The sequence below is a fragment of the Orcinus orca genome, chromosome 6, assembly GCF_937001465.1.
Source record: "Orcinus orca chromosome 6, mOrcOrc1.1, whole genome shotgun sequence".
NCBI classification, from domain to species: domain Eukaryota; kingdom Metazoa; phylum Chordata; class Mammalia; order Artiodactyla; family Delphinidae; genus Orcinus; species Orcinus orca.
The window spans coordinates 20963153-20989338 of NC_064564.1; the positions used below are offsets into that span (position 1 = coordinate 20963153).

At 40.5% G+C, this 26186-nt stretch overlaps 2 protein-coding genes across 2 annotated transcripts in view; both read right to left on the minus strand.

Moving 5' to 3' along the window:
- XPO7 (exportin 7) overlaps positions 1 to 22787 on the minus strand; it is a 39353-nt gene extending 16566 nt beyond the window's left edge. The window contains exons 1-15 of the mRNA XM_049711565.1: positions 22752 to 22787; positions 22089 to 22235; positions 19717 to 19810; positions 19012 to 19178; positions 17903 to 17995; positions 15484 to 15588; positions 13481 to 13646; positions 11544 to 11617; positions 9642 to 9761; positions 7763 to 7909; positions 6826 to 6998; positions 4297 to 4490; positions 3736 to 3841; positions 1051 to 1186; positions 461 to 534 (exon numbers count right to left, since the gene is read on the minus strand). Coding sequence (XP_049567522.1) covers positions 461 to 534; positions 1051 to 1186; positions 3736 to 3841; positions 4297 to 4490; positions 6826 to 6998; positions 7763 to 7909; positions 9642 to 9761; positions 11544 to 11617; positions 13481 to 13646; positions 15484 to 15588; positions 17903 to 17995; positions 19012 to 19178; positions 19717 to 19810; positions 22089 to 22235; positions 22752 to 22772 — 1817 coding nt within the window. The 5' untranslated portion in view covers positions 22773 to 22787. The remainder of the gene's footprint in view (positions 1 to 460; positions 535 to 1050; positions 1187 to 3735; positions 3842 to 4296; positions 4491 to 6825; positions 6999 to 7762; positions 7910 to 9641; positions 9762 to 11543; positions 11618 to 13480; positions 13647 to 15483; positions 15589 to 17902; positions 17996 to 19011; positions 19179 to 19716; positions 19811 to 22088; positions 22236 to 22751) is intronic.
- Positions 11636 to 12896, minus strand: LOC105748052 (mitochondrial transcription rescue factor 1-like). Its single transcript, XM_033429665.2, has one exon. It carries the CDS (start codon positions 12545 to 12547, stop codon positions 11897 to 11899), a length of 651 nt encoding a protein of 216 aa, XP_033285556.2. The 5' UTR covers positions 12548 to 12896; the 3' UTR covers positions 11636 to 11896.
- Positions 22788 to 26186: the final 3399 nt, after the last annotated feature.

The following is a 26186-nucleotide window of genomic DNA, read 5'->3' on the forward strand; positions in this document are numbered from 1 at the left end:
AAGACTCTCGAAGGGTGTTATGCTTCTTGAGAGGAGTAAGCCTTGTTTTAGAGTGGGGCTCTGCTCCTGGGGGCACACCTAGTGGAAATCAGTGCCAGAAAGTGGAAGCCCACTCTGGGCATCCTGGCAGCAGGGTGATCTGGTGAGGAGCTGAGCACCAGTCGTTGGGGAGGAAGGTCTGTTTTGCTAATGCCATGGCAGGGCTTCACCCGTGATTCCAGAGGCTGTAGATGAGATTCCGTGTGAAGAAAATGAAATCCTTGCCTGTACAAGCCTGGAATGCTCTGGGGCCGGGCCATATCTCTAAGCACAGCTTGTCACACACTCAAATGCACAATTTTCTGACGCAAACGATCAATGCTGGAATACCAAGGCACTGGCAGCACAATGCCAAGATCACATTTTACAGTTGCAACAGGATTGCAAGGGACTCTTGCTGATGGCAAGCCAAAACACTTACATTTTTCCTATGAAGACGCTTAGGACCATGGTCTCATCATTCAAGCCCAGAACTTCTGAGAGTCGGCGGTACAGCTGGTGGTGTGTTTAGGGAAGAGAAAGTAACCAGAAAATATGGATTAGAAAAATCATATCCCAGTATTGTTTTGTCCTCATTCAGGAGCCTAAGATATATGAAGAAAATGGACAACAATGCTGGGGAAGTCTTTACTGAAGGAATGAGCTAGTTTCTAAGTATTACTAAATACTGGATAGATGCTGAGTTATCTTCAACCCTGAAATTACAAAAAGACTGTCAAAACCTTTTGTTGTTCTGAACATCAACTCATGTACAGAGACTGAGAATTGCCAATTTGGGGGAGACCAACAGATGTTTTGACTGGTCATTTATTAAGCACATGAAGTACTAGAAAAATGGACCCAATTTTTTGATGAGTCTCCCCAAATTCTACAGACCAAGAGAAACTATTTGGTTTATCCTGATACATGAAATCTGGAGATTGTATCTAAACTGCTCTCTGTCATTTCTCTTAATCAGAAATGCCACAACCAGAAGTGAGAACTAAATGGAGCCAACTGAGAGTCTGTTACCTTAGAGGATTTCTGCACCTGGTCCCCAATGTAGATCTTACGAAACTGTTCAAAAAAGCTCAGCATGGCCAATTCTAGTTTCTCGTTACCCGCCTGAGCCAAGCGAGAGTCTGTTAGGTTCATCAGCTGGAGCACCCTAGAGGTGGAAGAGCAATGATTCTCTCAACAGCAGGATATCCTGGTCACTGCAGAAAACCAACCTCCCCTGAAGTAGGCACACGTCCCCTCTCCTCACCCATCCTATTGGAAAGGCATTCTCTGCAGGCTCTAAGCTCCACTGAGGGAACAAAATTCTCCATTTCTGCCCTACAGGAACCTCAGCCGAGGAGTATGAAGGACCAGTTACATGTTTAAAACTTCCAGTCGCCCGAGACTGTAGATGGAGGCAGAACTCATAATTGCTTAAAAATAGTGGAAAAAACACTAGTACCAGGGTTATGGTCATCCTTGAAACTTCTGTGAGACCCTGGGTAAAGCAATTTATTTTCTGAGCCCCACTTCCTCATTTATAAAATGAGGTCAATTGGACTAAATACCAGTGGCTCTCAATCTTTTTTCTCATGGAGCCATAAAAGGAAAGGAGACACATGAAGGACGATGTTCACAGGCAGGTAACACTTCCAGGGACCAAGAGCAGATATGCTACCTGTGACTTCATCCCTCTTCCCTGCACCCATCCCCTCAAAAGAAAGCATACTGGAATGCTGGGATGAATAAGAATGATGCGATTACAAGTGAGTCATTTGGCATTTTGATAGTGAAAATAGGTAACAAACTATTTGTGACATCATGAGCGAATTGGACTCATTCATCGTGTTGGAACACTCAAGTTGAGAACCAGTATATGAGACACTGTCTAAACTCAATCTATATTATGACACACAGTATCACAGCAGGCTACAGAATCAGAAAGGTATTGGATTTCATCTTTATTAAATCTTTGATCAACTCTTCAAAAAATGCCAGTGTGATATGCCGTGGAGACTTTAGTCAGGATTAAGGCACCTAAGGGCAGATAGGCATCTGATAGATAAAGTGGGGGTGGAAAGAGACCAATGGGGATTTTCAGAATAAGAATAAAAATTATGGATTGAAATGTCTGGGGACCAATAAATTCTAAGGCATCATGTTAAAATGTGTTTATCTCTAAGGAGAGCATCTGAAAGTTTAGAACCCTTCAGGGTAGCAGTTCTCTGCAAGGTAACAAAACCACTTTCATAAAAATACTAAAACATTATTTGCCCTTTCACTCGCATTCTCACATGAGGGCTGCAGTGAGGTTTTCCAGAGGCTGTAAGACATGTGATATCACAACAGACTGAATGCAGAAGCAGAAAGGAGAATCCAGCTGACTTCTACTATGCCAGACATTAAAACAAAGCCAGTTTTCTCATTCACTTCTTCTGAAAATATAGTTATTAAAAACAACATTATGGGGCTTCCCTGGTGGCATAGTGGTTGAGAGTCTGCCTGCCGATGCAGCGGACATGGGTTCGTGCCCCGGTCCAGGAAGATCCCACATGCCGTGGAGCGGCTGGGCCCGTAAGCCATGGCCGCTGAGCCTGCGCGTCCAGAGCCTGTGCTCCGCAACGGGAGAGGCCACAACAGTGAGAGGCCCGCGTAACACACACAAAAAAAACAAACAACAACAACAAAAAATAAAACAACAACGAAAAAACATATGTTGACATGAAATGGGCTTATTGTTATTTTTAAACAAATTCATAAATATTTTAAAAACTTCTCAGTTTTACTTTCTAATACAATAAGTATCGATAGATATAGCTTGCATAAACAGAAGCTCTTTGAGGGCCTCCATACTTTTTAAGAAGGTAAAGAGTCCTGAAGAAAAGGTTTGAGAACCTCTGCAGGCTATTAAAAAGTCCTGCCTTTTTATTTCTATGTTAAGTAAAGTTTCAGAAATCACTAAATGCTCATTTACAGGTTTTTAGTAAGATTAGAATCACAGACACGAAGTAACTTGAGATCCTGTATGAGGGAAAGTGTATGGTCAAGAGATTTGAAAGGCTGTAGAAATTCTGTAATTCCATTTTTGGGGATAGTTGAAGACCCACAGCTTCCTATTAGACTTACTCTGGTAAGGCAAAAGCAGTCCACATTTCATTAACTCTGAGATGCTGCACTTAAACAGAACTAAAAGCTACTCTCGGGCTTCCCTGGTGGCGCAGTGGTTGAGAGTCCGCCTGCCAATGCAGGGGACGCGGGTTCGTGCCCCGGTCCGGGAAGATCCCACATGCCGCGGAGCGGCTGCGCCTGTGAGCCATGGCCGCTGAGCCTGCGCGTCCGGAGCCTGTGCTCCGCGACGGGAGAGGCCACAGCAGTGAGAGGCCCGCGTACCGCAAAAAAAAAAAAAAAAAAAAAAAAAAAGCTACTCTCCACTCTGTATCCAATATGCTTAATTCTATATCCATCATTTCCTTTGCTGAATTACTGCAGATGGTTTTTTAGTAAGGACTGCAGGCATGGTTGTTGCTATACTTAATAAAAGGTTTGAATTTGAACTTGTAACAGTTCTTCATGGTCAATCAGCTTAGATTATATTTATATTCTATAAATGGGGAGAAATGCACTAACAGAAGCATGTCAAGTTCCCTGGTCTCACGACCCAAAAGGGGGTGGGAGGGTCATAGCAGTGAAATAGGAAGCCTCCATGGGAGCACTTACCGACAGACAAGCTCACCGTCCATAGCATCTTGCTCATCAGTGCTGGCAAAAGAGACCCGGCCACCAATCACTGCACCAATGATATAAACCAGCCACGTCAGCCTTCCTGCAACAGGAAGAAGACCCATTAGTGTCACCACCAGTGATCATTTCATGAAGAAATTCCACACTGTGAGGTTCATTTCTTACTATGAGCTTCCTTAATCTCAAGAAACTGAAAAAGTCATAAAGTTTAACTTTTCTTCCAGAGAATAGCTACTCCTCTGCTCCGGTAAGGGTGATGCCAAGGGCGAAATTCATTAGATAACCAAGGCTCCCCTATCAGACAGGGTCGTTATTTTTACAGTGCAGTACTTTCTTAAAGTTAAACATACCCGCTGCAGGTATGATTTCAGGTGCTCCTCCCTAGTTCCCTGTGGCATTTATTATCAAATATTCTTTTGTGTGTATGGAGCTAACTGATGATGGAAGAATTCTGGGGGGAAGGGTGAAAGAGAGGTAGCAACGAGCGAAAGCGTGCTGACAGCACCTTCTGCCAGGCCCAGTCCACTGTCCACTCACCCTCCTGCACTGCAATGTCCATGGGGCTGGCGCTGGCACTCTGGAGCAGCTCCTGATAGGACTGGGCAGACTGGTCAAACAACTGCACGAGGAGTGCACACGTCTTCTCATATTCACAGCGCCCGATTGTAGACAGCTGGTCCAACTGCTGCTGGACCAGACCTGTATCCTCCAGGGGATCTTCCAGTCCATCTCTACTCCCAAGGGAAGAAGGAAGGCGCTCTCTTAAAATATGCCTACTGATTTCTCTGTCGCAGCAGTTCTCCTTCTCCATTTATCCACCCCGTGCCGTTGTAGAGGCCCAGATCCCAACCCCACTTTTTACCAAGGAAGGAAGGTTAAGAACAGGTGGAAGGCAGGTGTCTCAACCTAGCATCAGTCTCCTGTAGGTATGCTCTGCCCATTGGTGTCCAGTCTTCCAATTCCCAGTCGCTTAACATTTGTCTGCCATGATCCTCTCAGTCCTAAAAGCTCTTGGTTCTCAGCCTCTTGTTTGTTCCTGACTAAGTAAACTTTGTGACTACAAGTAACCTGTCCCTTGTGTGAGGCCATTGTGACCAGATGTGTTTTGGAATTCAGAAATCTTCAGATTTTAGGGAGGCACTATGATGCTTCTACCATGTAATACGAACCCTCCCTGGGCTGTGGCATGTCAAATACAATATTCCTGTAGCAAAATGTATAAATATTATGAATAGTCAAACGAAGTAGAATTAAAAAAAAATGACTATAGGGCTTCCCTGGTGGTGCAGTGGTTGAGAGTCCGCCTGCCGATGCAGGGGACGCGGGTTCGTGCCCCGGTCCGGGAAGATCCCACATGCCGCGGAGCGGCTGCACCCGTGAGCCATGGCCGCTGAGCCTGCGTGTCCGGAGCCTGTGCTCCACAACGGGAGAGGCCACAACAGTGAGAGGCCCACATACCGCAAAAAAAAAAAAAAGACTATAAATGGTCTCATATCAGCACATGTCAAGTTTTGCCACCAAATGAGTTTTGTGCCAAACTTATGAGAAAAATTAATTTTCACATCTTAAATTTCAGAAATGCAGATGAGGCACTGTGGCTCTATACCAGGTCTTGCCTTATCCACTGGTTCCCAGACTTGAAAGTCTTACCATAAGTTCGCCATGTACTGTTACATCATCGTATGACAGCCCAGCAGCAGCACCACCACAGCAGCAAGCAGTTCAGAGCTGTGCGTTTACCCTGACCCACACACGAGGCCGGGACACAGTAATTTAATCCTCATTACAACTGTGCCCAAGAGTACACAGCTATTAACTGGCTACGTGGGCCCAGAGCCCATACATGTAACCCTCCCCAGCATGGCCTTGCTGAAACTAGCTGAGTCCTCAGGAATACAAACTATGAAGCTAACAGAACAGTGCTTTCCAACGGGCTTCACAAATACTAAGATTTTGAAATGACTCGAGTCATAAACAGTTGAGACTATAATTCTTATGACAATTAAATGTACTTGGGGCTTCCCTGGTGGCGCAGTGGTTGAGAGTCCACCTGCCAATGCAGGGGACACGGGTTCGTGCCCCGGTCCGGGAAGATCCCACATGCCGCGGAGCGGCTGGGCCCGTGAGCCATGGCCGCTGAGCCTGCGCGTCCGGAGCCTGTGCTCTGCAATGGGAGAGGCCACAACAGTGAGAGGCCCACGTACCGCAAAAAAAAAAAAAAAAAAAAAAAAAAAAAAAGTATTTGATTCTGAGCAAATTAAGAATCTGAGTTAAAAAAAACCCAAAACACCCCAAACCTTCAGAGTCCAAGTAAATTCCCCTGAGAAATAGCCAATGAAAAAAGTATACAAGATAAGTCCCTACACAAAGAATAGCCTCATTCTTTTTTTTTTTTGGCCACGCCATGCAGCAGGTGGGATCTCAGTTCCCTGACCAGGGATCGAACCCATGCCCCCCGCAGGAAGCTCAGAGTCTTAAACCATTCCCCGCCAGGGAAGTCCCTAGAATAACTCCATTTTACATAGGTCATTTCTAAAGGGTCTGACATTTCTTTACTATAGATTTCTGGTCCAGTTAGTAGTCAAGGAAGACAGAAACCATGTGTCAGTATAATGCAGTCAGTGATCGGCTGCCTGGAATTCTTACATCTTCTAGTAAGCTCTGGATTGTGTAGCTTATTTATCTACTTATTTCTTTAGAAGTTCACATTAAGCACCTATATTTTACACATCATAATTGTTGTCATCTATAGCTTATAAATGCTTCTCTCATGTTTAAAGGAAATCACTGGCAAGGACAAACATTATACTGATATACTTTGTATTCAAAGATACTGCTATGGTTGGTGAAGTAGGGACATGAATAGGATATTAAAGAGAAAGACTCTTCTTTTGGACTTTATGCTCTCCTCAGCTATTGTGCTAACGTGAAAAAAATGCCCATTATGGTGTTAGCTCCGATATGACTCATATCAAGTACGCTTTTGCCAACTGGGTGTCTGATCTCTGGCAAGTCGGACGCCAGGATACCTGTGGGGAAAGAGGGAGGCTGGCCCAGTTTCCTTACCTCAGTATGATGTGCACAGATTCCAAACGGGATGTGATGTAGGCTTTGGTGACCTCAGGAGTGTAAGTCTCCAGCATGTGGGGCTCTGTGGCTTTCACGTATGGCACGGAGGCTGCCAGCCGCTGCCACAGGCTCAGGAGATAGTGCACGCTATTTGGGGCAAATTCCCAATGCTAAGGAAAACCAAGAGAATAGGAGGCATAGTTCTCATTTTTGTACATAATACATTAGTCCCATGCCATCTGACACAAAGGATAAAGAGTTTTCTTAAAAAAAAAAAAAAAAGAGAGCGAGAGAATGAGGATAAACTTTGATGGGCTTTGTTCTGTGCATGGCAACTAGTCTAATGTGTTTAGCGGTATTTCAGAGATTAAACATCCAGTGACAAGAGCTGTTCTGAGCTGGCTGAGTAACTGGCTCTCAAACATCAGTAGCACGAGCATCTCGTGGAGAGCTTGTTAGCAACAGAGACGCCAAGGCTCCACCCTGGACCTAGTGAGCCAGAAATTATGGGGGTAGGACCCAAGCACCTGCATTTCTCATCAAGCTCCCCAGATGATTTTGATGCAAGCCATCGCCTTTGAGAACCACTGCCTACACATGACTAAGAAAGAGAGGGCCCTGAGTCTCTCTTCACTCTTCTGCCCAGCTCCCTGTTCCAGTCTTGCCTTTTTTGGGGGACTACAAGGGAATTCTCCCAGTCTTGAATCTAAATATTACTCTTGCAGTTCCCTCATGCTCCTCTAACCACACTCCTTGAACTTCTGTAATGTGAATGAGTAGGCTGCAATAGTAAGCACTCTGTGCAGGGTTGCCCTATACTTACATTCACTTCTGCCAAGGGAAAAAAAAATTCTTACAAGGTTAAATAAAACCAGTGAGTAAGAGAAGAGGTTCCAATGTTTAGGAAGAAAGGGACAAGCAATTAAAGACAAACCTGTAGGCTGGTCACTGTGAAGTTAGCTATCAATCGGATGACCTCAGGGTAGTTTTCCACCTTTACTAGTTCTCCCAGTTGATAGTTACTCTTCAATCGGGCCAGTAGTCTGCAAAACTCATGGTAATTGTTTGGGTCTGATAAACTCTGGTGACAGCACAGGGAGGAAAATAAAATGTAAAATGTGGTTCATTATACTTCTTCCCGAATGACATCTGGGATGGCATGAGGAGAGGGGGGAATCTGCTGCAGGTCATCATTCAGAATGACACATTTGTATAATGTTTAAAAGCATTTTTTTAAAAAGTCACTTTTAAAAGGGATTATTACATCTATTATCTCATCTGTCCCTAATAATCATCCTGTGAGATGGGGTTATTAGCCTCAATTGGAAAAGCCTGAAACAGAAGCCCAGAAGGACAACACTACTTGCCCAGGGCTGTAAAGTTGATTAATGGCAGAAAACGGGCACGATCTAAGATGTGACTGGTCTGTTTGCTTCCCACCAATCAAATGAAAAGTAATGAGATTTTTATTTTCACATCTGTCAAATCTGTCATTAAGCACAACTAAACTACAGTAGCAAAGTTACACAAATATTTCATATATTATATCATCTTTGCTACAATAAACATACTCCTATATTAGGGTGTTTATGTATTTTATTATATACTTATATCAAACACTTCTCATCTGTTTGCACACTACACCAGCATACTTGTTTCCTTACATATGTCCTCCTCTATTAGAGAAGGAGGGCAGGTTTTGTTTTGCTACCACTGAGTCCCTGGCACATGGTAGGCGGCTCCATACAATTTGTTGATAGAATAAATGAATTTTTAAAAAGAGGGAGAGAACAGAGTATATTTAAAAGTGAACTGTTTTTATGATATTTTCTAGTGTGAAGAAGAAATACTTAAAAAAAGGAGGTGTTAGCTGAGTCTCTGGGACTGAAAAAGACAAAAAAAAAAGGGCAACTGAGTTATGGAATAAATATTTGAACGAGAAATAACTCCCCTCCCACCTAAATGTAGCCCTATACACTTAGGTAAATAATGTACATTCAAAAAAATGGAAATGAAAACAAAAAACAAATTTTAGATTCTTAATTTCTTTGGGAAAAATGACTAGCTCTGTCCTTGTTTTCCTTCAAAGTGATCCCTTCCCTAAAATAATGCCATTTTCAGCAACATGGGTGGACCTAGAGATTGTCATACTGAATGAAGTAAGTCAGACAAGGAAAGACAAATATCGTTATGATATTGCTTACACGTGGAATCTAAAAAAAAGGGTACAAATGAACTTACTTACAAAACAGAAGTAAAGTCACGGATGTAGAAAACAAACTTATGGTTACCCGGGGATAAGAGGGGGAGGGATAAACTGGGAGACTGGGATTGATATATACACACTACTATATATAAAATAGGTAATAAGAACTTGCTGTATAGCACAGGGAACTCTACTCAATACCTTGTAATGGACTATGTGGGAAAAGAATCTAAAAAAAAAGAGTGGATATATGTATATGTATAACTGATTCACTTTGCTGTACACCTGAAACTAACACAACATTGTAAATCAACTATACTCCAATAAAAATGAACAACAACAACCACCAAAGGGGATCCCTTCCCACAATTCCTACATTCCTGAAGCTAGAGGATACAAGCTCCTCTTCTGGGTAAGTATTATTTAAATCTACAAATATACATTCACTTTAATCTTCTGAAGATTTAAACAGACTGAACTGTTTTCTATGATTTCTGCTAAGTGTGACCTCTAGATTGATTTTTCTTTGGAGCCGTAACAGATAGGCATATACTAATCATACACACATATACACACACAAATAAAAATACATTCTCAAAAATCTTACCTGTGGGTTTTCCAGTATTCGTTTAACACCATCAACAAGGTGAGAGAGAAACTTGGCCCTCTCTGCATTGTTAAACAGGGATCTTCTAACTGAGGCAATCTGTACTAAGCAGGATAATACCTAAAGCAGGGCACAACCCAAACACAAATGATCAAAAAGACTGTATAGCTATTTTCATTACCCTTTCCCCTGCTGTAAATATTCTTCTTTACATATGGCACTAATGCTGTTCTTTCAACCCCTGCTACCATTATAATGATATAAAAAAACGATCAAGGGGGATGTAGCTTAGGATATCTGAAACAGCTTTATTAAAAGAAAAATAAAAAGAGCATCAGATCCAGGTTGATTGTAACAACTAGTTAAATCCATAGTTTGGAAATTCATCTACGTTTTATTCTTTGACCACCCTGATGGCTTCTTTGATTTGTGTTTAAGATATATATTTAAAGCTTGAAAATACCAAGCAATTCATAGTTTAAATAATGCTTTAGATTTAGTTTTTTTTTTGTTTTATTAAGGCCTTTTGGCTAATCAGCCTTTGCTCTGTAGTGCTATAATGAAATAACCAAGTCAATCTGTGCCCTAAAGAAAACAGATTTTATAATGAAAACATTTTCCCCTTTCCCCACTGTGCTAGATATTTATATTCTGTTTGCCCCTCCAGATCTATTTTCTGCCCTTCTCCTCCCTGCTCTGCTCCCTGGGAGGCTGACCTCTGTTGACTAACAACAGCCAAGTTCCCTTGCCTTCTTGCTTCTCATTGGCTTCAACCACTGGAAAGTACCAGCAGGAGATCAAGGGCAGGAAGAAAGAGGAGCCCCCTCCCCATCCCCAGCTGGGCCATGGTTGGCAGAGTTTCTCTACCTCTGGTGAACAGCCCTCCCCTAAGTCCCAGCTTCAGCTCTCTCCAGGGTTTCTTTCCCTTGCCCCTTGAGGCTCCCCACTATTGCTAGCCCCAGGGGGTGTACATCACCACCCCTTGTTGGATTCCCTTAATTTTGCCCACCCCTTTACAAACAGTCCTTTCATTAATTACCCTTCTTAAGTGTGTTACCTTTTCCTGAAGTAAACTTAACGATACAAAAAACACGAACTCATGTTTCTGCTAAAGTGAAGGTCCACATTAATTTGGAAAAGTACTACTACCAGGAAAGTAGTCTACTGCAGAAAAACTATGCAAAACACCCATTTACTTTACTGTATTTTCTCTGCATGTTTTGTACAACGGTATTTTATACCAACAATCTGAAATATCAGACCAACGCCTTTCAGGACCTGAATGAATTTTGAGATTTGAGGAGGTTAATTATTGCTTTAAAGGAGAAATGCAGCATTCCCAAGAGGTTTCAAATGTTATTCAGGATAAGTATGCAAATATGCCTTCCCAATACAGCTTCCATTTAGCACTTATGTAACATATGCTTGAGGGATTTTCAGAAATTTTCTTAAGTCTTCACAATCTTCAAATAGACAATATAAGGTGAATTCCCCACATTCTAGCCTGTGTCAATTTGAGGTATAGTATAAAGTCAGATACAAAGGGAGACCGAAAGAGCCTGACATCTGCAGCAATCTGTCATTAATGACAGGAACAATTATTTTTGGCTGCACTGTGCGGCTTGTGGGATCTTAGTTCCCCAACCAGGGACTGAACCTGGGTCCCTGCAGTGAAAGCGTGAATTCCTAACCACTGGACCGCCAAGGAATTCCCAGGAACAATTTAGAAGGAATTAAGACTTTACTGTGAGAACCTTTAGGTGACAAGCTTTATCTCAAAAGCCTAGATAACTAACCCTAGTATTTCTATGCTTTACTTCTATGATTTTGTACAACAAAATGAACATAAGGCTCATTCACCATTGCTACGTTCTAGAAATAGAAATTGTGGTCCTGACTCACCAGAGGTGAAAACGAAGGAGGGATGGAATGATACAGGTCAAAAAACAGTTGCAGAGTTGAAGAATCTAAGAACGCTGAAAGACAAAAGAGCACTTTACTGAGTATGTCTGCACAATGCCGCTGGCACACTCTGGTGCTGTACAGTCATCGGGGAGCATATCTTCCTGCTTGCTTGCTTTTTTTTTTTTTTGGTAGGAGAACCTTATTTTAATAAAAACGTCCTCTTTTTAACCTGGCCCCTTCCCCCACCACTAGAAAGCAGCTTTATCGCTAAAAAGCAATCCATTTATTTGAGCGTACTTTTTTTAGGCAATTTTAACTTTTGCCACCGCCGTAACACCACTCTGTATTTCTCACTGCTGGTCTTCAAACACTTTTTCCAGGAGAATCCTCATCACTGTCTCTGTTTCTGCTTCTCTATCCTCTCCAATTAGAAGATCCAGTGTATCTCCCACCTTCACCGTTCTGCTTTTCTTCCATAATTTTTCCCCGTTCAGCCTGAGTTCACCTTTGTAGAACGCATCTTCCACTTTGTTTCTCCCGATATCCAGGCCTGTCTTCAGGGTAACATCATATCGGAAAGACTGCACTACTTTGCCCAGGTCCCTATGCTCTCTGACCGCACTGGGGTCGTCCTCTGGCTCCTCTTCCGGCTCACTCATCTCATGATGCTCACTCTCTTCATCAGAGTCCCCTTCATCTTCCACTTTTTGCAGAGTCTTTTTAGTGGATTTTTTAGAGCTTACATTACTTTTGAGTCTTATGGAAAATGGGAAAATATATTCTTGAGATATTAAAAGCCCTGAGAGTCTCAGTGAGAAAATGTTATGGAAAAATGTTTTATAATTTGAAGCATTTAACTTGGTACTAGACAAATACAAGTATCGATTCCAGGAAGCACAGTGTTTATGTGAAGGTGTCCCTCGTAGCGCTCTGCAGAGCCCAATCCAGGCATCTGGCTTTCTTAAAACGCTGCTGGGCAATCTGACGCTAGTCGCAGCCATGGCTCATACGACCTTCCCGGGTCCTCACGGTCAAGGGAAACTGGACACCAGCGTCCTCGAGCTCGCGGTCTGCGCCTGCAGCCAACAGGAACGGCCGGGTCCAGGGGAAGACGGCCTCGGCCCGCCGGGTTCGCAAGGCCCCTAAGAGCCCCCGGATCCATGGGGCGTCCCGAGCTGGCCCGGCTGGGGCAGGACGCCAGAGACTCACGCGGAGACCTGGCAGGAGCGCGGGCGGGGGACTGGAGCTCGCCTTGCCCGTATTTCCCATGTGCTTGCTGTGAAGCAACAGAAGCGGGAGCGGACAGGGGGCACCGCACGCCAGGCAGGGGCGCAGTTACCTGTACATCAGCGCCTCTCCCCCCTCCCCGCCCCCCCCCACACCCCATGGCTTCGCCAAGCGCAGGACTCCACACCTCTTCCTGCTTTCTTATCTTACAGAATGTTTATTTCATTTGAAAGTGATAACCTAATAGGGGCTTTTTGTTTTCTGTTTTTTTTTTTTTAAGCACTTGTTTTTAGCTCCTCTAAGAAATGGATTCATTCTTCTGATTCTCAAACAACTTAAGACAATCAGAACTCTGTTCATAGCAAGAATTTTTATCCTTAGGAATACAATACCAAGCATAAGCACAAGTTCTTTTATTTGATTTTGTTTTTAAAGTTAGAAATTCCCTCAAATGAGTAAGATATCAGAAGTCTCTAGGTGATTAACACAAGGTCAAACTCACATCCGCCAGGAACCCAGTAATTAAAGAGTTCTCCCCGGCTGGAGGATCCTCCAACAGCCTCTCTCTGACTTTAAAAAGACCCATACTGACATCCTAAGTTCTCTCTAAGAGCAAGCAGGGGATTTGCCAGGGGTTCCTGAGACCACCCTGCAGACTCCAGGTAGAGTGGAGAGGCCACCTGTTTCAGAGGGCGCGACTGTATTACCTGATCGCCAGCTGGTGGGAATCTGTACCGTGCACAGGTCATCTGAGGACTCATCAGTAGAAGTGCCAATGAAATCAAAGTTTAGGCAGTTATGAGTGAGTTTGAGCAGTTGCATCAGCAAGCCATGCTGACTTTCATCATTCAAGTTCAGATTCTTTCCAGAAGCCTGTAAAAATGACCACATAATGAGCCCCAAACAATCACTCCTCTCTTCCAAGCTTGCTACCAGACTTACTTATGAGGAGGCTGCTAAGCCAGAAAAGGAGGGCGGTATTCCAACACAGTCAAGTGACGTTTCTCTCCCAAAAGATGCTGCACTTCCATCACCTTCAAAGTCCTTCCATCACTATGAAACTCCTAGCTCCTTATTTACTATTAAAACATATTTACTATAAAAACATGAAGCTGGTATTTAAAGAAATTCCCCCTTTGACACTTACTCTTTATATGCTGTAGGCATCATGGCCACAGTGAATTCTGAAGCAATATGGGATGTTTGGTTACTTTATTTGAATTTTAGATCCTTATTATTTCTAGACAGGGCTGGGACTAAACTCTGGAGGGAGTTCTAGTAAATTTTACACCCTGCCCTATCTTCCTTCCTCTTTTTTTTTTTTTTTTTGCGGTACGCGGGCCTCTCACTGTTGTGGCCTCTCCCATTGCGGAGCACAGCCTCCGGACGCGCAGGCTCAGCGGCCATAGCTCATGGGCCCAGCCGCTCTGCGGCATGTGGGATCTTCCCAGACCGGGGCACGAACCCGTGTTCCCCGCATTGGCAGGCGGACTCTCAACCACTGCGCCACCAGGGAAGCCCTTCCTTCTCTTTTTAACATTACCATAGCCAGCATCAACAAAAATCTTTCAAACCACAATCAAAACAAAATCACCACTGAATTTTATTTATTCATCAGCAGTGTACCGGCCTATAGCTCAATAGTGGTCCAGAGCTACGGTGACTATGAGATTCAAATTTCTACCAGCTGTGACCTCAGTGACCGGCTGGCTCATTGTTTTTGAGAGAATCAGTATTAGAGGAGGTTTCAAGGCTCAGTTTTCTCAAAAGCTTTTTCCCTCTAGAAACAGCTTTTGCGAGGCAGCTTGTGAGCTACAACAGCTTTTGCGAGGCAGCTCTCCCAAACTGAGAATTTTTTGGGAATTCTGAAGTAAAACTAGGTAACTGAAGGAAAAGATGGACATCATTAACTGGGACAAAAGAAAAATCCAAACCTGCTTCTAATTCTACAATTGAGACACACTGGAAAATGAGAACAAGAACAAGAAAACAAACAAAAAACCCCCAAACGAACACGAAGCCAGAGGCTAATTCCATTTGGCTTTCTAGAGCGACAAAGCATCCAAACATGGTTATACATGTGTAGAACTCACAAGTTAACATTTCTTCCTCAGTTCAAGTCTATCAATAAATGAAATACCAACTTGCTATTTTAAAACTGGTAATTTCCTTCTGTGATACTGTCTACCCCTTCAGGTTATGAAGTCTAAGTGGATGTTAAAAATTCAAAATCTACTTTTCCTTACAGATGTTGCTTGTTTATTTGCTGCCTGTAACTCAGCAGGGGACAGGGGAGCCAGCCTAGTTTTAGTATGCTAACAATGTAGTCTGAGACTGCTTTCAAAGCACTGAGAATCCAAACACCATAAAGTGAAGATGCTTTTACTCCACACAGGAAGGTCTTATGCGGATATAAAAAAAGCAAACAAGAAAAACCTCAAACTTTGTGGTAAACTAGTTCCTTTAAAATAGGAGCATGGGATAAGTGTTCACATACTGCTCTTTACCTAGGGGAATAGATGTGAAATAGGGAAATCACAATTCTTTCTTTCAGTTTGGTAAGTTTCTTCAACAGCTCGGACATATGTATTACGTGAGACATGACGATGATTAAAGAGATGCATAAACTCTCATGGGGTCCTAACAAGTTCCCACTTATTCTCATCCTTTCAAAAGGATCTGTGAATCAGGTCCCAGCATACAATCTCACCTGTTTTAGCAGATTGCAGGAAAGAGTGAAGATATCAAATAACGATGAATCTCGGAAAGAAGAGGCTATTTTTCTGTGCTTGGTTAAAGGATGGGTGGTGTCTGCCTGTGCAGAAAAACAAACCAACGCAAGTTTTAGAATTAGTTGCAAAGAAAAGAATTTTCATGTAGACTTCAAGTAAACTAGAAGGATTTTCAATAAGACCGACATAAATAACAAAATACATTTTAAACATTTAAGTTACTGTTAGACCATATTTAGTGAGAGAATGCAGATGACAGTAAGCTGCTAATAACAGCTAGCCAGGATATCATGTCTCTACCACATACAGAGGGAAGACAGAAGGAGAGGTGAGTATCTCCACTGCAAAATTTTAATTTCCTCTGCACTCAGGGAGGTAAAATTTAACAAACTGTTGGAAGACATTGCTAATAATTTCTATCATGTTGTATTGTGGCTTAGTCTCAAAACCAGACAGTAGCAAGGCTTGGGTTTTGGTAAACAATCCAGTCAGGGCTGAAGTTACTACAAAATTTCTAAAACAGTCATTGACTAACAGCCATGAACTTAAGATAGACGATAGCCTGTAATACTCTCTTCCTTCTCTAACCTATTTCAACATGTAGTCTACACCACAGAAGTGAGTACTTAAGTGGTTGTATTCGTCTTTCATTCACTCCTCTGTTCTTGTCTCTTCGTCATATTTTAAAGGTTTTTGTGGTCAAGGATTAAGTCTTTTACTTCTTTAGTATGCCCTCTATTTCTGACACACAGTAGGTACTCAATGAGTGCAATAAAGGAATTTCAAGGTTGCCTAGAGTAATTTCAGTCCAACCATTTACTGTAAGCTTAAATCTCTTCTATATACTGTTCAGTTCAACCAGGAGGGAGCTCATTTTGCTTCTGGCACATTAAAGAAAAAATGCAGCAAGATTTCTGATAGACAACCAAGTTATGGAATGCCCCCTTAATTTTATTTCTAAGTTCAAATAGGAATGGTAACAGAAATATGCTTTCTGATTTAAATGACAACCAAAAAAAAAAAAAAGCCAACAGAAAACTAAGTTACATAGAGGTTCAAAGTGTTCCAATTTTAGCTTCAGTGTCACTGTGTTATCATAAATGTCTTGGATAAAAAGGTGATGCTAGATTATATACCAGATGCTATATACAATCTGTTATACTGATCATAATACAGAGAATAATTACATCTTAAGTATGTCACACACATTTCTATTATTTTCTTAAAAAAGACAAAATTTCGAAGATTTTAAAAATACCAACACTGATGGATTTTCTGGAACCAAGCTTCAAAGGGGAGAGCATTAACCCCACAATTTCTGTACTTAGTTAACGCATGCTCTCTTACTACAGGGGTAATAGTGGGTAATAATAAGTTAGTTGCTAAGAGCACAGGCTCTGCAATAAGCCTATATGGGTTTGAATTCATATACTGTTGCCAGGTAACTGTGACACTGTAGGCAAATTATTCAACCTTTATGAGCCTCAGTTTCCTTATCTAGGAAATGGGATAACCAGAGTCCCTATCTCACAGGACTATTGTGAGAATAAAATTAATATAAGTAAAGTGCTTACAACAGTGCCTGTCACATAGAAATCACTCAAAAGTGTGAGCTATTATTTCGATAATTACCAAACACAATGGGGATTGCATGTGACAGAGAACACAATATGGACTCCAGATTTTAAAAGACTATAAGCTAGTGCATTTAAAATAGTACCAACTCACAGTTAAAATTTCTCAGGGTTAATAGAAATGTCTGCATAAATATGAGCAGTAGCAACAATGATGCCAATGTAATTAATAGCTGACAACTGAAGGGTGAGATGTTACAATTAGTATTAATTCTGGCCTGTTCAATAATTATAACATTTTAGCTGGATACAGAAGTAAATGACTAAAAATAATAGCCAGAGCAAAAGAAAGCCACTGGTGTTTCCTCTGTAGTTATCTGTGACGTCAATGACTATTTAAAAAAATTACCTGGCATTTAGCAGAACGTTTCGTGCATTCTGAAAAGATTATCAGCAAAATCTTCAATAATAGCACATGAGAACTGATTTTTGAATCTTTACAAACACATTAATTTATACAGCAGAAGGGGCACACCAATGATGCTGGTTTCCTAAGTTCTGACTTAGGACCATTGCTCTCATCTCTAACAATGAACATTAATACCACTGAGGAAAGCTGAGATGAGAGGAAAAAATATTCTGGAGACAGAAGGGGATCTGGATATTAAGAGTGAGGTAGACTGCACTTACAGAGGGAAACCCAATGGAACTATTTTGTTTCAAAAGGGCATTAATCACTTACCGCAAAAGCACACAACTGCCAAAAAAGATCATCCCACACACAGCAGAAAACACCAATACTGAGAAAAAATATGGCACTTACTTCAATGAGGAAGGCTGTAGCACTTACTTGATTAATTTCATTGGTTAGCTGAGATAAAATTGTGACACCAATGATGCAGTATTCAACACTATCCTGGTTAAAAAAAAAAAGGCAGAAAGAGTTGGCCTGTGCAGCTTGATTTCAGCATTTGGAATGCAGTCATACTTTTGAAATAACAGAGTCCCGTGCTGCTATTAAAACTGCCTAGACAATGTAGCAAGAAACTGTAGTTTAAAACTGCTGCTTTGCAGGACATAAAATCTAACCTGCCATAAAAGAAGACTGCTAAATCTGACTTCATCAAAATTGAAACCCTATGTATTTAAAAAATACCCTTAAGTATCATACCATACATATCACAGAAAGAGAAACTAGCAAATCACATTTAAGATAAACGATGAACGTGTAAGATAATTTACAAAGAGACTGTATACAAAAAAGGACAAAGAACCCAATAAAAAAATGTACGTAAGATATAAACAGGAAGTTCACAGAAAAACAAAAATAAGTAGTAAATCAGCATATGAAAATTTGTTCTGTCTCATTTGTAACTCAAATGCTGAGCTACCAATTCTTTCTACCTACCGAACTGGAAAAATAAAAAAGCTAAGGTCACAGGGTGGAGGTACAGGGAAATAGGCATTCTTTTAATTGTGCAGGGAACAACTTTTTTTTGAGGGTAATTTGGAAATATCCTTGCAAACCCAAAATACACACATCCCTCTGATTGAATAATTCAAAGGCTGGGAATTCAGACTATAAACACACTTAACTCAAAGTATAAAAAGATATATATATATATATATACACACACACACGCACACTAGGATATTCACTGAAGTATTTATTTAAGTCAAGATATAGATACTAACTAAATGCCCACCTATAAGAGTTAAATGAATTATGGTATTTTAAACTGGAATGGTATGTAAGCATTAGAAAGAATGAAGCAGGTTTTGTACTGACATCTAAACATGTAAAGCCGAGACACATGAAGAGTTAAAAAGACACAGAAGAATATATACCAAGTAATTCCACTTACAGATCAATATATAAGTAAGCATATATTGCTTCACCCATTTTTAGTCCATGAAATACATAAATCATACCTGTAAAAACCTTGTGACATCTGTGATTGCATTTCTGAAGACATAGTCATCCTTCTGACAGTCAAACCAGCCCAGTTTTGTGATTCTGGCATATAACTGAATAAGTGCTTGTGTCACGAAAGTAGCCAACTTTGGCCGAGTGGCAAGGTAGTTGAGCACATAGTTCCCTATAAAACAAAAGTAATCTACGTCGTAGAAGGCTCTGCCAGGGAAGGGTGTACATCTTTAAATGTCTAAGAAGTGGTAAATTTAAACTATTTACTCTAAACTTCCCTAATTATTCACACTACTGAGAAATGGGCCTTGGAATTTAAGATTCATAGGCTTTCCAACTCAGAATATACAATGTGTCACAATGAAGAATCTGAGGTAAGGCAGCCTTGAATCTATCCCTCGATGGTTAAATAGCATGGTCTGCACAGAATTCAAAATCCATAACAATGTTTTTCTTAGTTATTAGCGACAGTAAAGACTGAATGAAAGAAACCTTCTGAAAACTGAAGGGATAATGCAGGCTTTATCTAGAAGCAGTTATATTGGGTCCTCTTCACTTTTAAGCCCAAATTCTGGAAAGAAACTGGATTCTAGATATTCTGTATGCTTAGCAATTTCAGAACATTATCAGACAAGCAACATAAATGTAACTATTACCAGAACACCACTAAACTAATTTCTTTAAGAGAAAAAAGACAACTCTCTACTTACGAATATCTATTCGTTGTTCCAATGGTAGAGGGTTATTTGTGCGCGATACAAGCTTTGTAAGGCATGTAGCTGCCAGTAACTGGGAGTAAGATGACTGTGAAAAGAGGGGGGAAAGGACTTAGAATTCAATTTTATTGAGTTAGTCAGTCATAAAGTTTTTAACTTGGAGATCTGTTCTCAAATACAAGAAAATTAATCGGTTTTGCTATACTTAATCCTCAGGATTTTAAAGGGTCACATACTAAGGAAAAATGAGCCCCACAAAGCATATGTGCTCATAAGCTGATTTCAATCATGAACCAAGGGCAGGATAAAGTGAATGGCTGATCAAACTGAATCTAATACAGGTATCTGTATCACTTTGAGGGGGCAGAAGTTAGACGGGCTCTTTTCAGAAAAGAAGCTAGATCTCTTCTTTCATTTAAATCAAGCAATCTTCTCCCTCCAACAGCCTTGTTATAATGATGTTTCAAAAAGTTCCACCTCATAATATTCCTATAGTATGGCATTAGAAAGAGGGGGAAAAAAAAAAAAGAAGACAAGAAGAAGTAGTTTTAGAAGGAACCACCACATTATGCTGGGTAGTTAATCCCCCAATTCTATCTTCCCATCAACACAACTACCAATCAGCTACAGCTTTGGGGAATGTATATGCTGGTTTTAGTAGTAAATTCATAACAATTATTTATGAGAAAGAAAAATTATGCCCTAAGCAATGGAATAGCATTATCATTCTCAAGTGTGGATTTTAATGAATTTTAACCTTACGGAGAATCAGAGTATTCTATCTGATCATAATGTATAAGGAGGAGCCATGTGCAAATTCAGATTCCCCCATGTGGCTATATTATATAATGTCACATAACAGGGACAGACTCAGAATCATCAAAATAATTTAATCAAGGGTCAAACATAATTTCCCATAAAACTATAAGTCCTTAAGACAGTAGGCTATCCATACGCATTACATCATCGCATCAGTTATAAAAATAACTTAAGTTTATGGAAAAAATCTATAAAAGTGACTTTGACATGTGATTTTTATTCAACACCCTTGAACATGGTTTAAACTGACTAAAGCAGGTGTGTCAAATCACTAATAATGCAAGAGAGGCTACTATAACTATAGAACATAGTGTATATCTATACACTATATAACATGTAAATGGTTTCTGCATATAATTCCAATAAATCTGCTAAGTCACTAAGAAGTCAACAGAGATTAAAAAGGAAGAACCCACTATAATTAAGTGTTTTTAGTATTGCACCAACCCTGTTTTATTCCAGCCTGTTGACTGACAACATGAGGAACTGGAGTTAACGGTGTCACAAATACACTGTGGGGCTCCAGTGGGAGTCAAATGAGAGCTAGCTGTGCATCTCCCACAGTACAAATCTAAGTGGATCAATCCTAGAACCAAGGCACTGAAAGGAAATACAAAAAAATCTGAAAATAGAACAGAGCCCTACACAATCTCTGACCATGACTGTTAATCTTGTAAACTTGGGAAAACAGTTAGCTCCCTCAGCTACTAAAGGATATTATTTAGCCAACTATAATTGGTTCAGTTTACTGAATAAATTCTGTAACACTACTAACCAAATTCAAAAATGAAGTCATCTAGAATTCTATACTCTCAACAAATTAACTGCTTTCCTCCTTTTCACATTTCCTTCTAGTCTACTCTGCTGGCTCCCGGTCTAGCTGGGATTCTAACTCTCTTGATGCCCTTTCGTGATACCCTGGTTGGATGCTTACCCTTCCCAAGACCTCCATCTTGCCAAAAATATTAACTTAATCAAATCATGTCTCATTAAGAGCATTATTGATCATTGCATGCCATTTTTAAGCTGGAAGAGGTTCTAATTCCGTTTTAGAAACTGTAACTTCCTGTAATTTTCATTGTCGAGGTAATTTCTTCCCCTACACTTCTAAGACAAGATGCAGCTGTGGTACAGGGGAGGAAAAACAGAGAAGACTAGGGATCTTACAAGGTGACATGAACTTTGTGGATAAGAAATGTCAATTATATACAGCCCTGTCTTCTTTGTAAAGGATACGAAGTGGTACTTAAGTGTAAAAAACAGAAAAGGAGTCCCAGAAATTGGATTCAAGACGAAAAATTACAGGACAAAAATATACGCTCGATGACATTTTTTTTTTTCTTCCTCAATGAGATTTTCCCTGATGAGTCTGTAAGGCCTTTTTTGCCAACCTGGCAGGTGTGGTGCGTTTTAAAAGTGAAATTAAGAAGGCAGAGGTACTTAGAAAAATCAAGGAACAGAAGTTATCCCAATCCACCCCTAAACTCAGAACCAGAATATAGTTTCCTGAAGCTGTTACCCTTTAGGATTTTTCAAATCTTACGTACACTTCCTCTTTCGAGGAGTAGCTGGCACTTGCTCAGGCAATCAGGGCTGTTGGTGAATTCAACCAAGGCTTTCTCTGCCTGGAGTCGAGTGGTTGTATCTGTTGTTTCATACAGCTGTTTGCACAGATTCTCTAGTTGGGCCAGGCTCTGGAAAAGATCAGTCAAAAAAGAAATCAGTCGAGCCTACTATAGATACAAGGTACTGTGCTCGAAATTACTGGATAAAGATAAATAATAATCAATGAAGAGAGACTTGCTTCTCAACATGGAGGAGAATCTGGGTGACCTTTAATAATAACCATTTATAGCCTTCTTTATTTGATGCTTTAGAAGACAAAATGATAGAATGCCTAAAATATCTAGATACTTTTTCAGTCATTCCCTTAAAGATCAATCACAAATGACATATTTTTTTCCTTGCAAATACCTATCCTAAGCTTTTCCAAAAGGTTTTCAAATAAAAATTTAGAATTTACTTGCTCCGCCATCAATTTCAAGATTATGAATACTAGAGTCATCACTGTACAATTAAGCACATAAACACACAATGTAAGCATCACACAGATCTTTACATACTTTGCCTAGTAGTCATCAGTTTACAATTATGTGTATGCACAAAGATGGCCAACCTCTATGAGAAAGCTTCCGAATGCAAGTACGTACCTTCCTCCCCGGATCCCTCATGTCTAAAGTTCAGAGGACTCTCTTCTGTTGCACTTTAAACTCTTGCTTTGGATCCAAATTTAAAACGCAGGGTCAAAATAAATTCAACCCTAGCATGTGCTCAGAGATAAGACATGGGAAACGCCCTCAAACAAACCCTTCTTTCCAAATCTTGAACCAGTTCCAGGGAGGCAGGAAGGAGGTGGGTACGTGCTTTGGTCAAAACCCCAAAGGGATGCAAATCCACTTCCACTTAATGTGTTCAAAAGCGAAGAGGAAAGGAATGTGTAAGGGTTCAAGTAACTGTCACCTTTCACTGACTGGAGAGAAGGGCAAACATCTGCTAGTTTTCAAAGGACCAGTTTGGACGTTACGAAGAAATTCTGAGCGTATTTTCTACGGTAGCGAGCAAGATCTGGTTTAAATAGTTTGATGGATCCTACTATTAGAAAAGACAATTCTGACAACAACAACAACAACAAAATAATAATTAGACAAACCAACCTGTGTAAATAGCCTAAAATACATTACACAGTCTGCCCAAGGCTTTTCATTATCACTTTATTTCATTATGCTGTAACTTTATAAATCACAGCTTTTCTACTAAGCAGTAAAGCCCTTAGGGCAGGATACCTATTTTATTCAATCTGATTAATAAATTTCAAACATTAACCTAAAGAAAACAAGAAAGACAAATACTGACCCACGGAGATCACCAGTCTCACTTCAGGGAGCTCTCTAAAAACCAACCACCTGCACTCCAAAACAAGATAAACAAACCACCCTTCAAAACATCCTGGGACTCTGATTAGGCTCCCGTTTAATCTGTTCCTCTCTGACTTCCAGAGGTCCCCCTTAATACCCTCCTCAATTCAAAAGCACAGAGAAAACTACTTGCAAAGCCAGATCTCAAGTAATGAAAGTTCTATAAGCAACAGCTGATTTTTTCATCTAGCATATAAATACAAGGGATAGATAATAAGGCTAATTAACTACATTTATTCCATAAAACACATGTGAAAGTCAGTGTTAGGCCTGCCAGTACTGGCCAAACATCCAATGAATCAGTTTAATTATAAATCCCCACATTCCTAAGCAAGGGATTAAATCTCTTTCACAACGTTTTTGTTTCAACCCAGCAGGCTGGTTCCCCCCTCCCCGCCCCCATGAAATGACTAACTTAAAAGGGGACAAATTATTTTCAAAATAGGTAACACAGAAGACATCAGTAGAAAGACACCCTAACTGAAACTGAAAGATAGTTATACAATCTGGTATTAGGTGTCAGGGAGCAGCAGTAGCCTCCTAACCTCCACAGCTACCACGCACAACGAGCTTCCCAATATCCTCAACAGACACTCCCTAAAGAGTCCGGCTGCTTAAGGTATAGACTCTCCTTGAAGTCTGATCAATCAGTTCTGGTAGCTCCCCCAGTGCAACTCTTGTTTTCGTTTACTACAACAAAGTTGTTCACAAGACGATGGCTAAGCATCTGTCACCGGTAGTTCCTTACTGCTAAAAAACTACATGCAGGTTATGGTGGGCTTTTTGGTTGTTGCTTTGTTTTGATTTGCTTTAATTTAGCAGACAAAAACATACTGCAGGGTAAGTCTGTTAATGAGTTCTCAGCTTAGGAAACAAGACCGTTTAAAAAACAAAAGAGTAAAAAAAAACAAAAAAACAAAAAACAAAAGAGTAATTTGACCATTTACACAAACAGTTTGAAGAACCGAAGCTCTATTTCTTTGTTTCCAGAAGAACAAATGGGAAACAATCTTGTTTTCCCAAACAATTAGTGAAAACATCTAAAAACGAAGTCATTTTATTTGGGTTGCCAGTACTACGCATTGAAGGAGAGGGGAATGAGACGTTTACATTTCTGTTCTCTTGGATCCTAATGTTTCAAAAGCAAATCTAATAGATTACTTTGAATCACCTTTTTTGGGGACCCAGAATAAAACAATTTACCCTACAATGTTTGATTAGCCATTGAAACTAGTTATTTCACATTTAGCAGCCAACACACCACCGTGTTTCCCCTTTGACGCAGTCCCTTCTTCCATTCAACCAGTTCTTAATAAGGACATCTATTACATGATGCCGGTTCAGTCACAGAAGAGCCTCCAGAGAAGAATGTCTATTTTCTATTCCTGAGGCTGCCAAATTGATAATCCACAGAGAAACGTCCATCTGGTCCCACTGGAACATAAAAGCATGTCTGGGTGAAATACTTAACAAAACTGGAAAGTGATCTTCAACTAGCAAAGCACTACTTTAGTACAAGAAACTCAAGATAGTCAAACCTCCAAACCTAAACCACCTGGATTTCACCAACAATAGTTACCATGAAGGTATTAAATGAATATATCTTCCTTAATATTTAGCAACAATGTTATTTTATACAGTTTTTTAAGCCTGGATAGAGAAAATGCAGCTCAATTATTCTCATTTCAATATAAGGTGCAACCAGTTGAGACTACAGACCTCAGAATTTAATGATTTATCCGGAGAGTTGCCTGTACGTTACAGGAAAATGAGGACTTTGTCTCTGCATTAGATGTTATACTACACCAGAAAGCAGAATACCTTGGAATTTATTTTAATTTGTCACATATTGCTTTAAAAAGCCCGACAGTATACACTTTTAGCCTCACTGCTTGGAAAAAAAAATCCACTTGGAGATTTCCAATCAGACACCAGGATACTCGCTTTTAGGAAGGATTTGATGACATTCCCAATAATGCTGAGTAGTGAACTAGAAAACAAGCATAACCCTTGGATGACTAGGTTCTCTACAAAGTACATCCTTGATCTGACAGCCACCCAAACCCCCTGAAATGATCAGAAGCACCACCCTATTACAAAGTGAAAAGTACAGGTTCAATCCAGAGAAGTTCTCACGAAGAATATGTAGTCAGAATTATCAATTTGGTAGCTGAATTTTCATGATTAGGATGCCTGAAATATAAAAAGAATTGCTGAAAAATCAAGCCACTTCCAACCTGTTCATAAACTCTATTAATTTAGATCTTCCTTAGTTGGAATTTTTCTGTGTATTCGGAAAAAAACTGTGTTGGGTAAATTAAAAGATGCATACTGAACCTGCCAGAAAATGAATGATTTAAGAGGTGTATAAGGCTAATAAAATTGATATACTAATTAAATTTTATTTTTTATCTATTCAATAAAGCGTTCCTATTGTCAATAATGAATATCCAATTATCATAGATAATGTTTTTCAAAACTCCTAAAAATCCAGTAACAACAACTATTGTTAGGTTAAAAAAGCAAGTGGCAGGTGTAGTGGTTAAGCATCCGCCTGTCAATGCAGGGGACGCGGGTTCGAGCCCTGGGCCCAGAAGATCCCACATGCCGCAGAGCAACTAAGCCTGTGCGCCACAACTACCGAGCCTGCGCTCGAGAGCCCGCGAGCCA